The sequence below is a fragment of the Pituophis catenifer genome, unplaced genomic scaffold (genome assembly GCF_029215685.1).
Source record: "Pituophis catenifer annectens isolate HBS135680 unplaced genomic scaffold, rPitCat1.0.hap2 SCAF_3, whole genome shotgun sequence".
Classification (NCBI taxonomy): Eukaryota; Metazoa; Chordata; class Lepidosauria; order Squamata; family Colubridae; genus Pituophis; species Pituophis catenifer.
Window position 1 is genome coordinate 32,643,282 of NW_027256883.1, and position 17,580 is coordinate 32,660,861.

General features: G+C 35.9%; 1 protein-coding gene across 1 annotated transcript; it reads right to left on the bottom strand.

Moving 5' to 3' along the window:
* Positions 1 to 533: 533 nt before the first annotated feature.
* Positions 534 to 17,204, bottom strand: CHMP4C (charged multivesicular body protein 4C). Its single transcript, XM_070940473.1, has 5 exons — positions 16,661 to 17,204; positions 6,221 to 6,398; positions 4,962 to 5,070; positions 3,500 to 3,608; positions 534 to 2,702 (listed from the first exon to the last, which is right to left on the bottom strand). Exons 1-5 carry the CDS (start codon positions 16,866 to 16,868, stop codon positions 2,638 to 2,640), a joined length of 669 nt encoding a protein of 222 aa, XP_070796574.1. The 5' UTR covers positions 16,869 to 17,204; the 3' UTR covers positions 534 to 2,637.
* Between the last annotated feature and the right edge of the window lie 376 nt (positions 17,205 to 17,580).

The following is a 17,580-nucleotide window of genomic DNA, read 5'->3' on the forward strand; positions in this document are numbered from 1 at the left end:
TCACTAGATTACAAACTACTGAAACTATGGAAATCTAGGCAGAAAATTTTAAAGCATGTTTATCCATCCATTCAACCAAACCCCAAAATACTAAAAAATAATTGAATTGGGAACAAATCTGGAGTTTAGTATGATCTTGCTATGGTGAATTTAAAAGCTACTATGCCTATATTAAATTCTAATGTAAAAATGTGCAAAATTTTCCATTTCAGGGATTAAATTTAGGTGGGATAATATTGTTATTTAATAAAGAAGCTATCCAATCTCCTCTACTAAAGTAAAAAGGTGTTAAAACTCCTGTGTGATATATCTGGATAATCCGTAGACCCTAAAGTTCAGTACATGTAGTGCATTATTTAATGACCATTGTTAAAAATTGTTCTGGATCATTTATTGTTTTATGATTAGAACAGTAAATCAAAGACCCTATAGACCTAGTAAATGCTGAATTTCCACAAAGATACACAATTATAAATGTCCTGCATATATATTTCCTTTGTGGAATATGTTTCTTGTAAAAAAGCAATGTGACATTTTTAATAGCACAATTTAATACTTATTAGCATATTTAAATCTTTTATATTCCAGGAAAGTAACAGTAATGTCATCTTAAATTAAAATTCAAAAGGGAGAGGGGCTAGGAAAAAAGGTTGCATATGCAGAGACTAATTTCAGGGATGAAAAAAAAAAACGCTGACATACATAATAATTTTGGAACTTGTCTACTATTTTGAGAAATTTAAAACTTTCTTCATATGATTTGTTTCTCAGATTAAAAAAAAAGATAGTTCAAAGAAGATACATAAACATCATATAAATTATTGTATTGAAATATTTAAAGAGAACTATACTATCCAAACCAAAAAATGAAGAAATAGAGTAAGATTCGTTTAAGAACTACAATCATAAGGTATTACAATTTTTCTGCCTGACAAGATACTGCAATGTCTTGTCTGCCATCAAGAAAATATACATGAATCCAGCATACAATTACTTGAATGTAATCCAACTGATTTACAGAATTATGACCTCCTATTTTTAAAGAGGCTGATAAACTCAATTATCACTTGCTGATCATTCAGCCAAAAAAATTCATTCTACTTTTTTCCCTTATATAAAACCAAATTAATCTAATTTACATAAAAATCAGTAAAAGTTTGTGCTACTAAATTTGGATAAACCAAATCATAGTGCATCAAAGTTTCCCTGGGTGCATTAGATTGCATATCTCTATCACCTTTTATACTCAGTGATTAAGTGGGTTCTTGATAAAATATGAATATTCTAGATTAGTTTTAAGTGCATGTGGGATAAGACAGAAGTGTTCTAATGACTCATGCAGGCAGGGAAAACCTTTTTTAAAAAAACCAACCATGATATAACTTAGTTCAGAATCACTAATTCCCAATCCATTAAAAGCGGAGTAACAGAATCAATTACTCCAGCTCTTAGATGGGTAGTGGACTCTCGTCCCTGAGACTGCTCAGAATTATAAACAACCTGAAAGTCAATCAATCCAAAGCTCTTTTCTAAACTACCCCTGGGGCAACCAATTTCAAGGCATACCAATCATCTAAACACAGCTGGTAATGAATCTATACTCTTCCTTCTCTGATGATCTCTCACAGAACAGAACTGGGAGGATCATAAGAGGTTATCTATTCAATGCAAGATCTTGAGGATCCAGTTTCTGGGGGCAATAAGCTGACTTTGTATAAAATATACAAAAGTATGAAGGCTATTTCTTAACGCACTGTAAGCCGCCCTGAGTCTCTGGAGAAGGGTGGCATATAAATCAAATTAAAAAAAAAAAAAGATCTGCTAGATGTTCACCCATCTCTGCTGAAGAACTTCACTGGAAAAAAACCTCATCACTTCTATGACAGCTTGTTCTACAGTCTCTGTTATTCTAGATGGCAGCTCAGACAGTCAGAACGGTCCTCCTGACATCTACCTTGAACCCACTTCTTCTAGTTTTAATCCACTTATTTTGGTCCTGCCCTCTGCATAGAGAATGCATCCTCCCTCTCTTTCAATAGAGATCCATTTTCATCATCTTAGTTTTTAAGGTACAAATTCTTCATTTTTGCTTTGAAAAAGCAAAATTGGCATTATAGAAGAATCACAGAAAACAAAGAACTCGATGCAAAATTGCTACAGGATTTCTCTAGTCAACCTAAGGATCATGAGTTTTAATAATTTTGTTTAGAAAAATATTTGGAAACGAGATTCCAAAATCAAGCCAATTTTAATTCTCTTTCAAACCACTATAACACTTACTATTGTACCAACAGGTTTTGCAATCTACACATGTTCTGTCATTAAAACAGTATCAGCTAAGAAGAATAACATTAATTAAAATTCAGCCTTGCTTGTTATCTGGTTTCTTTAGCATAAAAATGGCATGCCTGGAGATATACCCAAAGGAGAAAGTTTATACTTGAGAATGCTGGCTTTTTTTTTAAAAAAAAAATAATATATACAAGACTATATAAAATATATACATATATTCCACCAAAGACCAATTTGGGTCAAAATTCCACACAGCTACACTCTGTATAAAACATAAGCACTATTCCATGAAGTCCTTCCATGATATTCCCGTAGTATTCCCTTGAAGCCAGTGAGAAACTACTGTTAAGATGCCCATGCTGCCAGTTGCTGCATATCTTCATCATCTTCCACCCTCTTCTTTGAGGATGCTGTAACAAAAGATAATAATTGTTCAACATATTGGAACAACAAAGATACCCTTTTGCTGTCTCTGGAAAGACTTGGTATTTGGATTAGAGGCATTGTGGCTCAAAAATGAAGAAACATACTTTACAAGACACATCTTGTAAAGGGATTACTTCAGTAGATCTATTCAATAAGAATTGCTTGCATAGCTTTACATCAGATCACAAGACTTGAATCCAGATGACCAAATCCAAGTTCAGCTTTCGCTACCACCAAATTATTACTCTGTGTACAAAGTATTCTTTCACCAAAGTGCAATTACTATTAATAGTCCTCTCTCACCAATAGTAATTGGAACTGAGAAGGCCATCACTAAGCAAAGAAGGCACATCCTGTGACTGTACAAATTTATAGCAGTTTCAGTTGCCATTATTGGGCAAATCTCTTGCAGTAGCAGTATTCTGTAGTCAAGTGATCACCAAACTTTCTGCCAGCTTCCCCACTGACTTTGCTTGTTGAAAGCTGGGAATGAAGTTTGCAGATGGTAATTACATGACACAGGATGCTGTGATGTCATAATTGTGGGCTGGTTGTCAGATGTCCAAATTGGGACCAGGTGACCATACAAACACTGCATCAACAAAAACTATGAGGACCAGTCATAATTACTCCTCATTCACATCAATGTATCACTCTTATGTGTCAAGATAGCTACTATTATATCCAAGTATGTTAAATTTCTATGATTGTTCCTTTTCTCCTCAATATTTCTATAGCCTACTTTCATAACAGAACTAATTAATATAAGAAAACAATTTACCAGGATGAGAAGGCAATGGGGTAGCTGGGACACTTGGTAAATGAACATTTTTCATCTTATTATTGAGTTCCTCTTGCTCCAGTTCTTCTAATTCTGCCAACAGTTCATCCTGAAATTTTAAAATTTGGCAGGTTATATTTCAATAAACAATGCCTAATGTCAAAAGAACCTCTAAGTACAACAGTTTCACAATTGTAGCCAACCAAGTATAGTTACCTATACAAACTTTACTTTAAAAAAAACTTTATTTTGGGTTTTCAGCATGCCAGGGACCTATACAAATGGATATTTTTAGGACAAATAAATTTTATTAGAAATTTGTAGAACAGCAAGCACAGCTGGTGGGCACAATTAAACATGTCATCAGTTTAGAATCCTTGCATTGCCACAAGATATCCAAGTCCAGTTCCCCTTGAATTTCATTGACCCTTATCTAGTGCCAATTTAGTACTGATTATTAATTGACCAGATTCTTGTATATGAATAAATCTTCTATGCTGCAATTTTATGAATATCTTATTTTTTGTACCGGACAAGATCTCAAACAAATATTTTAAGTAGATATTGGTTGATAAGGATAAATTATGGTAATTGACTGAAAATATAGTTGAATACAAAATATGGTTGAATACAAAAAAGGCTACAAGGGTTTTAAAAAAGAGTTGCTTTATTTTGTGATCATTCTACTACCCAAAAATGGCTTCAGTCTTTCTGGTTTTGTAAAAGGAGAAGCTATTGATATATGCTGACACTGAACATGCTTACTAAGTGTGTTCCTAATGAAGGCAAAAACAGAAAAGTGGGGAAAGTATGGAACAAGACCTCTTGAGGTATGCCAACAAGTTATTCATCACAAGATACAAAGAGGAGTCCATCTTGTTTTCCATCTTTCATTACTTTCTTCATGGGCTAAAATAGGAAGTTTCTTCTATTTTCTCGCTTGAATCACAACCTATAGATGAGGCCCTCAAAACAGAAGGGCTGGTCTGCAAATGTGGTGAAAATGGAAATAGAGAAAAATATAGTAGCTTGACTAATCTTCCCTCCTTGCATGTGGTGATACAAAGCTTCTCTGAATTCCAGATGATGACAGTGGAGTATACTAGAAGAAGGCATGACTGATCAGCTAGGATAAAATTAGGAATGTATCACACATTGCTATTACCTATGTACAGTCTATTCCATTTGATATGTCAGAAATCCAATCATTTTGTCACAGCAAAAGAGGTTATGCATTTGCATTGTTTTGACATAGCAATTTGCATTCTTTTGAATACTTTCTTCAAGACAGTACAGTCTCTATTTTTGAATAAATGTCTCTTTAGTCTCTGAGAATTCGAGTGCATTTAAGGAAAAATGTTGAAGCGCTTAGAAAAGAGCTAGACAACAATTATAGCAAATTTAAAATTAGCAGTAATATTAAAGTCAGGGCCATTTTTTGTTCTTAGATGTCAAAACATACCTCATCAAAGTCATCACCAACTCTTCTTGTGAGAGCTTCTGTGATTTCCTGAGCAATATCTTGTTGCTCAGTGATATCTTGCATCATGTCATCAATTTTGTCCAAGTCCCTAAGGATATAAGGAAAGAAGAAATTCTTTGCTCATTTGTATATAGATAGGATGGCATAGTGGATTCCAGTAAAATTCTGAGGTTTTCATAAAAAATCAATAATCATCAAAGCAAAAAGCAACAGCAAAAGAGAGATTTAAATTTTGGGGAGGAGGATATTGAAAGTCTGGGAAAATAGCAAAGATATATTATTAAGTTATCTACTTTAATAAAACACTTCAATAAAATGAAGTATGATTAATAAACTCCCACTCTTTATAAGCCATTATCCTGGCTTATTAGGGCATTTAAAGGGCCATCAAAGACAAGTTTAGTTTGTAATAATGTTACAGGAAAATTCCTTCCGGCATGCAAGTTCCAAATTCCATAAGGGCTTTAAATTCTATAAAAGCCCTTGAACTGCTTACAAACAGTAGTGAATAGAAAAATAGAATAATATAAGCAAAAGAGATATGTACATAAGAAGCAATCCCAATCAGTTTTCAAGCAGTTTGCATATTGGAGATTTGGGGAACTCTATTTGAGAACTTAAAACATGATGTCCTACAGAGGGTCAAGCCATAAAACAATTCTGTTTCATGCCCAGAACATCATGAACCGTTTCTGATTTTGAGGATTAATTTAAGGAAAGTCATTGTACTATTTTTGGAATGGCTGAACTGGCAAGGTTTACAGAAGGACCCAAACTTTTAGAAGATTTCTGGAAGATTCTATTTTTCCAGAGTACATACCTTCCAGATCTACAAACTTCAACTCCCACAATTCTAAGGAATTATCATCGTAGCAGAAGAATTTTGGAATTTGAAGTCCATTTAACTTCAGGTATATTCTATTTGGAGAAAGGCAGTATAAAAGGAAAAAAGATGCCTATTGATGAAATTTCTATTGCAGAAATTTCAGCTGAAGCAATATATACAGCTTGCAGTTATCTATGGTTCAGGCCACACTAATCTTACCTGCTGCAGGACTACACTTAGATTAAAGTGTAACAGTAAAATCCTAGCAACTTTATCTATACCTGAAGATAAACCTTAGCATCATATACAAGAATGAAACATCTCAATTCTTATGCAAGAAAGAAACCCACCAAATAGGTGTAAATGTAAGAGTTAAGGTTATTTTCCATGGGGTTTGACATTTTCCACTTACATGTTTTCATGTACTTTTTTCATGGCCTGAGCAGCATAGCCCATATTCTTGAACACTTCTGTATTTGTGTAGGAATTTTCAAGAGCCTCACGCTGGAATTCAATAGTGGAAAGAGTCCCGTCAATTTGGGTCAACTGTTTTTCATACCTCTTTTTTCTTTTCAGTGCCTGCAGTGCAGCTGGTGAAGTAAGAACAGGGAAAAGTATCTCATAAGCCAATGCAAAAGATACCCATATGGCTGCTTTAGTTCTTAACATAAATCAGAGACAGACTGCCACATTTATTGAGCGAGCAAATTCAGTGAAACTAAATAAACAGAGAGTTGGGAAATCTATCAGGACACTCAACCGGAGGACAACCAGGTTAAAGAAAGCTATACTAAACTCAAAACCATCTTTCTCAGCTTACTTCAATAGCAAAAGAATTTGGTGATTCAAAGCAGGTTAATTGTTCTTCCTTCTGAAAGGCACTGTATTATATTATTAACTTTTTTCCCATTTAACAATAAAATTACTAGTATAAATCAATCAGCAATATCTTTGTACAAGGTAAACATTAAGAGATGTGGTCTCCACCATATATTTTAGAATAGAGGTCCAATATAATCTCTTCCCATTGGCTACAGTCACTCACGACATCAGATTACCTTTAAAATGGAGGGGAGGAAGAATCCAAGATCACTTTGGATAACAAGATGGGTAGTACATAAATTTAATACTGTAAATAAATAAATTTCCTTATTGGGGCAGAATGGAATTTTGTTAATCAACATAGCAAATTTAGTAACAGGCCCCCCCTCCCAATTAAAAGAAAAAGATTGTTCTGTGATAATGGCCATGTATGGATACTGAGGCATATAGAGACAGCAAGAAGAAATAACACAGAAGCAGTTTGTAACAGAGACTGAGATATAGAGAAGCAGTCAACTAAATGCTGAAAATATCTTGGATATGTATTAGATGCACAACTTCTCTATGGAACATCTTGTCTTTGCTACAAAGTTATTTTGAATTTTGTCTCCATCCTATAAAAGTGACAATAGAACTCTTCCTCCAAAAGAAGCCAAACTCTAGCATCCTTGAACATCTCATTGTGGGGGGACGGGGATTTTCAGAACATACTGGTTGGAAAAGTTCAACAGCTTATGACAAAGACTGGTATGGAGAAATATTGCCTCTATTCACATTTAAAAACTGGAAAGATGAGTCAAATGTGACTACAACCATCACTCCCCCCCCAAATGGAGAATCAATGGATCTCCTAAGTTTATTCAGCCTGAAGTATGAGAATTCCAAATTTCAAGAGTTTTTTAGTCCTATTGGACCAGGTAAACAACTACCTCATGTCCTGAGTTCATGTCACATTTTTCCAAAGCATTACAGTACTTAACTTGTGACCTCAAAATATTTAGAAATAAATGGTAGACTACTTTAACTTGAACACACCTCTAGTTCTTTTTAGGATAGACAACATTCCCTGATCTCACATATTAGCTCCCCAGCTATTCAGTCAAAACTGAATAGTCAAGAGTTACATGACAATGAGATGGGGAACCTATAAATTTCATAAATAAATAAAATATTAAATAAATTCCTAATCATCAAACTGAATGAGGATTTTGGTAATTTTGTCACAAAATGTATGTTACTGGAAATAAATTGTTCACCATGATTTGTGTAAATTTAACTTTAGAAATTGAAATTGGACCACAAGTATCATTTTGTGAGAAACACCTGAGTGCCATACTGCCGCTCCCTGTTCTGAACTATAAATGGATAAGAATATACAACTATTTTGCTTCTATGCAATAAATACTATCCTCAAGGTTTCCAAAGTTTAATACCAGTTAATGAACAAATTAGCATTGCAAAATCAAAAACTGAACTATTGAATTCAGAGTCACCACAAGTATGATCTGACAGCAATATAGACAATGGTCTATGAAGGCAATGATTCTCAACTTCAGCAACTTTCAAACATGCAGACTTCAATTCCCATTTGAAAGTTGCTGATATGGAGAAACACTGATCTAAAAGTTTTGACAATACCACTATTTTATTTATATGGTAAATGTGCATGTCTTATTTATTGGACTAGCAACATAACCAAGTCCTAACCCCTAGATTTGACAGTACTGGAAATAAACTTACATCAGAGAAACTCTGGAAAAAGAAGATCCCCAACTCCAAACAGTCAGAAAAAGTAGAAAGCCAGATAAGGAGAATCTGGAGACTATAAGGAGACTAATCTGAAATAAACATAATGCCACAGGTCATAATTCTACATAATTTTGTTTTAAAACAGTGATTTGTGATCTTCTGAAAATCTTTAACTTTTATAAAGATTATACAATTATAAAATGTATAAGATTATGATTTACATTATAAAATTTAAAGATTTTCGTGTGTGTGTGTGTGTGTGTATGTATGTGTGTGTGTGTGTGTGTATATATATATATATATATATATATATATATATATATATATATATATATATATATATATTCTGACATAAACTTTTTTCTTAAAAAATGAGTATCAAGGAAAGACAGGATTTACTGTAGAGATATATTTATAGACATTTTGTGAACTTTTCCAATTAAGAAAATGAGATCAATGGTTTTCCCCCCACAATTAATTCCATATGTTAAAACTACAATTATAACTATAGCCAATGCTTTGTTCATAACATAATAGAAAGCAGATGCCAAGAAAGATACATATAAATTCAGAATTTCATTAGTTTCTGCAAACATGGCGAAACTTCCTAAATCTCTATACTTAATTACTGTTATTTCTTTAGTACTATAGGCTGCTTTAACTACAAATACTCTAAATAACGTACATTTTGAATTGATGGGATTTTTAAAAAAACAAAAACAAAATATAGTAATATATAAGAAAAGCAAATAACCATAATAGTCTTCACCCAAATCACAGTGAAAATATTCTTTCCCACAGTAAAATACATACTGCAGAGTGAGAAACTACCTTATGTCAATCCCTAGGAAATGGCGCATTTATCAACTGTTCTGGGAGAACTGCCAAGACACAGCAACAGGTTTTCCAGAGAGAAAGGACAAAAAGCTCCTTTAAATAAACAGACCTGGAATTCTCCAGTTTCCATTAATATTTGCAAGTTTAAATTACATTTATTGTATGCTTTCCTAAAACTAACTAAATAGAATATTGGACATTAATCGACAAACAGTTTTTAATTCTACCTGTGAAAATTGTATCAACTGAAAATTAAGCTATACCTTGAAAGGAGATTCTGGAATTTTGTAATTTATAAAATAAAAAGGCCTTGTTCCTGCCAACCAATATTTTCATAAGTACGTACACACAGAACCTCTTTAATTATTTAAACACTGAATATCTAATTGAATTTGAAAAGAGGTGGATGGGCTATAGTCCTCATCTATGAAAATATTTATTCTCATGATGCTTGTGTTGTGAATGTCTCATAGGTGCCCCATGTAAAGGCTCGTATTCAATTAGTTTGCAAGATTATTAGTGATTTAAAGATAATTACATAAAGAGAAACTAAAATGATCATGATTTAAATCATATTTCATCCATAATTCAAAAATTTTTATGTTTCCAATTATCACCAAACTAAAAACAACTGGATTGATTGTTTGATTGTTTGATTGATAAATAAATAAATAAATAAATAAATAAATAAATAAATAAATAAATAAATAAAATGTTTTGCTTCTTATTGATGAAGCAAGCTTCTTCATCTCTGACTAGATGGTGGGGAATAGAGGGATTTTTACTGGAGATAAATGATGTCCACATTTTGGACAGAGGGAACCGCTGTTTAAAAGAGGGGTCAAAGAGTCCATCTATGTCAAAACTGAACAGCCTTCTCTCAACAGATGGGGATGGATACAACATCATCTACCTCCAGTCTACAGCACAGACCTTTCAGCAGTTCCAAGAAGGCTCCATACCCATTTGCACTACTCAGGTGACCCTGATGACACAGATAAATCTCCAAGTGGCTTCAATGACTCTCTAAAAAGAATGCAAATGACCAGTAGTCTGCAAAGAGTATAAATCCTTCCATTCCCCACCATCCAATCAAGCTGAAGAAACTTCTTGGATGAGAAGTAAAACATCTTCAAAAAAAAAAAAAAACACAAGAAAGTTCAGTTGCCTCTTTAAAAAGCACCTTTGGGACAACCATGACCTGATGACTGAGAATCTCCATAAATAGTAATGAACAATACATTCATTTTAGCTTCTCTCTTGCGTTTTTGAGACAAAAATGCAACAGTGCTAGACCTGGAAATATAATTATGAAAAAAATATATTTAAGGTATTTATATTACCACCCGATTTCTAGAATTTCTAGGCAATGTATAGCAAAACTGAATACAATAAAAAAAAATTAAAAAGAATATGGAAGCTAAAACAAAACAGTGTAATAGGAAACTCTAGATTCCAAAAGCATTTGAATAGAAGGTTGGCAAGCTGAAGGAAATAGCAGCAGTTAGCAGATAGACTTATACAAATAATCCTCAATTAAAACCATTCATTCATTTAGTGACCATTCAAACATACGACGCCAATAGTGACATATTACTGATCTTTGCAAATACAACAGTCACACAGTCCCTGCAGTCACATGATCACAATTCAGGTACTTGTTCTGTGTTCCTAACTAAAGTTGCCTTTTCTCAAAAAGTAGAAAACAAGAAATTCCTGTTAATATTTATCCATCTTTGCCTTGGATGACAAATATTAGAAAGGATGTGGGAGTTTATCAAAGCTAAATCTTGTACCACTCTTATAATGATCCAAAGCTGACTCTCCCACATAAGCAAATGAGACTTTTAACAAGACTTTTATGTGACACCCAAAAATCTATTTATGTATCTTCATCCTAGATTGAAATTAGACTTTGTACATGAATAATATAAATGAAGAGGAAAGTTATGGCTTTTATAATAAGGATGCAATAAAATATTTTCTCTGTTCACATTTTTAAAGTCTGCAGATTGACTGTTAAAATTAGGAGAAAAGCAGCAACTAGAAATATTTTGCTACAGTTTTCTACTCTGCAATCTCTGCTTGTGAACATGCAGCCAGGCTTGTGCTGTAATAATTTGAAACTCCTCTATTGTTACTCAACTTCAAGTAGTAACAAGTCACAGCGGTGTCATCATACACTTGGATGCTAATCATCATCAAGGGGTTTGCAATATATTCACTCATAGCTATCTTGCTATCACCACTGAAGTATTTTCCTGAATTTACCAAAAGCAATTTACTATGGCTCTTTGGGACAAAATTGTTGATAGTATTCATGAGAAACACAATAATTATCCCATAAGAGCACATTTTCCTGGATTTCAAAAGCATCTAAATTCTCTTAAGATATTCAAATCTTTGGAAGCATGGAGTGTTGTCAGGATATATGAAGGCTCTGTCCATTTCACTCACAACCTCTGCCTGTTTGACACAAATGGAAATTTAACTCTTTGAATGTGGGGTCAGGATTCTCAGACTGCAGGTTGGCAACAGCAACTGTGGCTGAGACAGGGCTGGGGTGTTGTGGCATCCTAGGGCACAGGTGTAGGCTTGCCAAAGGGCAAAAATGGAGGGAGATAGGTGCAGTGTGGGATTTGGACTCAGTCCTTTACCTTACTAAGGCTCAGGGCTGGAAAGCACCAGGGCTGGAATGGCTTGATTAAAGTGGGTACTTACTTGATAACTCACAAATCTAGCTTAAAATGGCAATAAGGACTGCTGAAATCGCAATTTTAAATGATGCAGTCATGTAATCTCTTGCTTTATTGTAGCATTGGCTTAGAGATGGAAGTTCCAATCCAAACTGTGGTTGTAATTCGAGGACTACCTGCATTTTGGGTTTTCCCGCATTCTTCTATTTACTGATGCGTTAGTTTCAATAGACAGAAAAGAAAAAAGAAAAATACATACATAGAATGAAATGAAATGTTGGGGAGAACGTGATTCTTTTGCCCTGGATCTGTCTGAGACTTAAGATGCTATATTTCATTTTCCACATATTTATCTCATGCTATACAAGGGTGGGTCCTACTTACCTTTACTACCGGTTCACAACGGGGCCGTGTGCACTTCTGCACATGCGCAGAAGCTTTCTGATGATGTTGGGGTCAGTGGGCGGAGCTTGTCACCGGTTTTGCTACCAGTTCTTGTGAACTGGTCCGAACCGGGGGTAACCTACCACTGATGCTATACCACTCTCATTTAAGAATGCTCACATAACACAGAGACACATCTAGGTATGAGGAGCACCCAGAGGTTCCAACTGGCGCAGAGTGCGGCCGCGCGGGTGGTAATGGGAGCGACATGGCGTTCCCATGTAACACCCCTCCTGCGCAAGCTGCACTGGCTCCCGGTGGTCTTCCGGGTGCGCTTCAAGGTTTTGGTTACCACCTTTAAAGCGCTCCATGGCTTAGGACCTGGGTACTTGCGGGACCGCCTACTACCACCAATAGCCTCCCACCGGCCGGTACACTCCCATAGAGAGGGGCTCCTCCGGGTACCGTCAGCCAAACAATGCCGACTGGTGGCCCCCAGGGGGAGAGCCTTCTCTGTGGGGGCACCTACTATCTGGAATGAGCTCCCCCCAGAGATACGGAGGATCCCGGATCCGCGCACCTTCCGCCGCGCTTTAAAGACCTTACTATTTCACCAGGCGGGCCTGGCCTAATTTTCCCCCTCTTTTATAAAAGATTTTTTAATTTTTAAATATCTTTTAGTATTTTATACATTCAATTTTAAATTGGTTTTAAAAGTTTGGGGTTTTAAATTTGTCGGGGCCAAAATTATTTAATTTGATTTTATTCTACTTTTAAATTTTGTATGTATGTGTTTTATTGTTTGGCTGTGCACCGCCCTGAGTCCTTCGGGAGTAGGGCGGTATAGAAATCAAATAAAATAAAATAAAAAATAAAAATAATATTATCCATTATTTAGGGCAGGATTTTCCAAAGTAGTCAATATCAATCCGCAAAGGTTGATGGGACTATCCATTATTGTTATGATTCGCTGCACAGTCAAACAGATGTTCAGATTGGATTTGACATTTTTGTCCACCTAACTGAGTCCTTCCCAAAGATCTGGGATGGGAGGAGATGTGGATGTTTGATGATATTAAAGATAATGTTGAACATGTAAGATGTTCTAAGTAAAGCTGGAATTAAGTTATGTAAAGGGGGTTGGGACTCTGTCTGCACCATATATTTAGAACTGAACAGAATGGAACCAAATTTGGTGTGGAGAAAAAATCAGCAAAACATTGGGCTTTGAAAAAGACAAAATAATCCTGAAAAATTTCCCTATAGGAGACACAACTGGGCTGTCACTCAGAAAGATGATCCCTGCATCATTCTAAGCTTTCCCCGTTCTTCCCTCCAGGTCATGTGACCCAGTGAAGTTTATATGTAATGCACCCAGCGCTTTCCAGTATATACATACACAGAAATGCATATGGGCATAACACAAAGTGATAACTGAAAAACACATACACAGATACATTATTTTGTTACATACAGCTAACAAGGCCAGTGCTAGTAAAGATGTCTGAAAGAAATAATGTTCTGCATACTTTTCCTACTTTTCTTTTTTTAATCCTGCTGTGGCTTTATTATGGTTTTCTCATTTTATATGCCAGGAAACCATATGCTTAGAATTTGGTGATCATGGTTGAAGTGGTTTTTAGAAATCCCCCCCCCAAAAAAACCCAAATCACTCAAAAGGAATGAAGGAAACTGGGAAGTCTTGAATCCCAGACTTTGCTCTCTTGCCCTGCCCAAGCCCAGAAGATTCTCTTAAGAGTTTTTAAAGTCAAGCCTTTCTGAACTACCACCATGAGGTGTGCAAGGAACATCTCAGACTTCCCACTACTCAATCAGATTTTTCCTTCTATCCTTGGAGGGCAAATAATCAATTTATTTTGTCAATGCAGGTACCATCTATCTCTTGTGTCTGAATGACTCTGGGCAGTGTACAGTTAAAAACCAACCAACCCTGCATGTTGAAATTAAATTACCATTTTGTAACATACAGTGTCACATAGTTTCTGCATTCAGTTGGGATGAAATGTAATATAAAATTAGAACTCTACAGCTGCTTTTTCTGTGCTTGCAGATCCATTCTTGCTAGCCAATAAAAATAGTTTCAGGAAGTGTGTTCTAAATTTATATAATTATATTTTATAAAAATGGCTTGCGACAATGCTCTGCTAGCTACCTTCAATATAACAAAAGCATTGATTCCACTTTAACAAGAAGCTAAATAAATCTATTTTTTAATTAAAAACTGTACACTCACAACCATTTGTTTAATGACTTTGAACTTACAACATCACTGAAATGACCATTTTTCACCCTTATGATCGTTGCAACATCCCCATACTGCTGGGAACCATAATATTGCATCTTTACACGACTACTTTAGAAGCATGATGTAAAACACAATGACTTATTTCAAAACATATCTATTTCATGTTTTTTCCTGATTGCACCTAACCACAATACAAATATACCCTGACTTTTTTCTTTCCTGCCCCAATGACTTTGCCGTCAGCCCATGAGTGAGACAGTCCAACATCATCCTTAATCATACCCACATTAAATCAGTGCTTTCTTCCCCAATTTCAAGATTATCTTCAAGTTTTTTTAAATGTTGGGCTTTGCAACTCTTTATTTTAAAAGAAGATTGATGAAAGCGGCAGGGGTCAAAAAAATCCAAATACTGTGGTATGGCAGGTATGTAAATAAAGTTTCACTCCTTTTTCTATATATTACACATGCATTTTTACATTCATCACATGTACAAAATAGGCAGCTTCAATCTTGTGATGGCAGCTATCATCTTGACTTTTTTGATATACCCCACTCGTGATTTGAAACAGAAAAGGGAGGTGTCATGATATATTTATTTACTTATATAATTTTATATAAATTATTTAATTACTTACATTACTTAATTCTAACACAAGTGACATTTTAAGTATCCATGTAAAATTTCACACCTGAATCCTGAAAACCTAGGTGTTCCATTACTTCCACTTTGTTTATACCATGAATAAATGTTATTTAGAAAGAATGTTGGAATACCTGAAAGGCCAGGTTAAGGACAGATCATGAGTTGGAAATATATCTATGTCGACACAAGGAGTCAAAAACAACTCAATGGCACATAATCAGTTCAGAAATAAGTCCTACTCAAAAATTGGATTTGTTAAGGCACAACTATCCTTACATAAGGATCCTTAACAAAGGCAGCATTAGCAATGTCCTAAACAAGATCAAAACAAACTTAGATGTGGTAATTGGTAGATAATCTTAAAAGCTTTATTCAAAAAACAAGACCTCATTCTGAATACCATTAAACAAAGAGAAGTTATATTACTGTAATTGCTTAAATCAACTTATTTATTCAACCATCCACAATCAAAACTTTCCTAGCAGGTATTAAGTTCACATACAAAGCAATCTGGAAAGAGATGTGGTAGAAGCATTCAAAATTGCTCAGGGGAAAGCTTGCGGAAGTTTCTATTCCTGGGAAATAAATTTATGGGGGAACAAGACAGGAAGGATTTCTGACAATAAAGCCCTCAGGGTAGCATTTGAAAGTGGCATCCGCTGAAACCCATCTGAAGGCAAAAAAAAATTAATGTAGGGATGATTACCTTTAGAATTAAGCAAAACAATGGCTCTTAAATATAAGAAAAGGGCACCATAAGACCTTTAAGCTCAGTGTTTACATTTATTTCAGAGGCTGATCTCCCCTATGGGATGTGAAAACAAGAAAGGAAACATTATACAAGGAATGTTATTCAAGGAAAGAAAGCATTTTCATCCTGGGTAGAACCACACATTATGATTGTCAAAGGGGAGGGTGAGCTTCAAATATAGCAACAGCCAAATTCGGACTCACTGACACAAAAACAGCCATCTCCAGCACTCAAATTATAGCTTTGTTCAGCCACGTGAACAAAGCCAATTCTTACTGTGACACAAGTATCTTTCAACAACGGCAGCCAAAATTTAAAACTAAGTACAAGCAACGCCATTCAAGCGCCAGGATTTAAAACGACAGTGACCAACCTCCAACTTCTAAAATGTATAAAAAGAAACCCACTGAACCAAATAGTAAAAGTTACCAGTCTCTCACGTAGTTAAGGAAACGGCTCTCGACTCGAGGCCAGATTTTGCAATACACGAAGTCACTTTCTGCCCTTCCCCATACCAACTCAGCAACGATACTTTTTAAAGTCTTGGATAACTCCCCAAAACCAAGAGTTCGAACGATAATTTGTCCGATGAGGCTTTGTACTCTGCTCACGCTCAGGGGCCTCGTTTCCTAAAGCCCATTACGTCTCAGCGATGTACCTTGATTTGCCCGATTAAAGGCCTGCTTCCTCGAGAAAACCCACCTCGCTTGTCTCGGGTGCCGTATTTCTTAGCCAGGGCCAACTCCTTGGCGACCCTGGCTTCCAGGTATTCCTGCTTCTTGATCAGCATTTCTTCCGTCTCCCGCAGCCGCGCTAAAGCCTCCTGCGGGGTGGGGCCCCCTTTCCCCTTCCCCTTGGAGTAGCCGGATCCGCCGCCGCCGCCCTTGAAAAACTTCTGGATCTTGCTCATCTTCGGTCCGCCGAATCGCCACCGTCTTAATGGAAGGCGGCCTGAATACCTCTCCCTCCTTCAGGGTTCTTTTTGTTTTGTTTTGTTTTGTTTTCCCCGAGAACTAACGAGCGACGGCCAACTCGATCCGCATTCCCTAATCTGGTCCGGTCGCGCAAGCGGAGAAACGCCTAAAAGGAAGGAAGCTGGCGCGGCTCCCAAAGACCGACGGCAGAGCCACGTGACCCACGCGCACCTGCGACAGGTGCTGCAAGCGGGGATGTGTCTCTCACCCTTTCTCCAGCGGCATCCGCCACCGCGGAAATCCTTACTCGCGCGCCCAGTGAAAAAGGAGAAATGGTGACTTTGTGAAGTGAAAAAAAATGGATTTGCTCCTCCCACTGGAACATGCCGTCCCCGAGCTGTAACCAAACTCCCGTTCCTGAAGTTTGGATAAATAGCAATGTATTTTCGGCCTAGGTGCAGAAGTGTGTTATTCCAGAGTTAAGCAATACTTAGAGAGTTTGTATAGAGAGTTTGTTGTAGTGTATATTGGAGGTGGTGACCCTTGAGAGCTGTATGTAACAAAATTTCATTTTAATGCATGTCGATTAGTGTACATTCAAAGTGACAATAAAGTTATTCTAAATCTAAGTTTTTGCTATAATTCACAGAAATTATAGTCCTGTTTCAAACTCCATTATTGTTGCGTTTTTACTGTGAAACATTGAAC

Excerpts from the sequence above, each read along its gene's own strand:
- CHMP4C (XM_070940473.1), bottom strand. The coding sequence starts at position 16,868 with ATGAGCAAGATCCAGAAGTTTTTCAAGGGCGGCGGCGGCGGATCCGGC. Across the intron at positions 6,399-16,660 it reads CGGCACCCGAGACAAGCGAG|CTGCACTGCAGGCACTGAAA; the intron begins GTGGGTTTTCTC and ends TTACTTCACCAG. Across the intron at positions 3,609-4,961 it reads TTGGTGATGACTTTGATGAG|GATGAACTGTTGGCAGAATT; the intron begins GTATGTTTTGAC and ends TTAAAATTTCAG.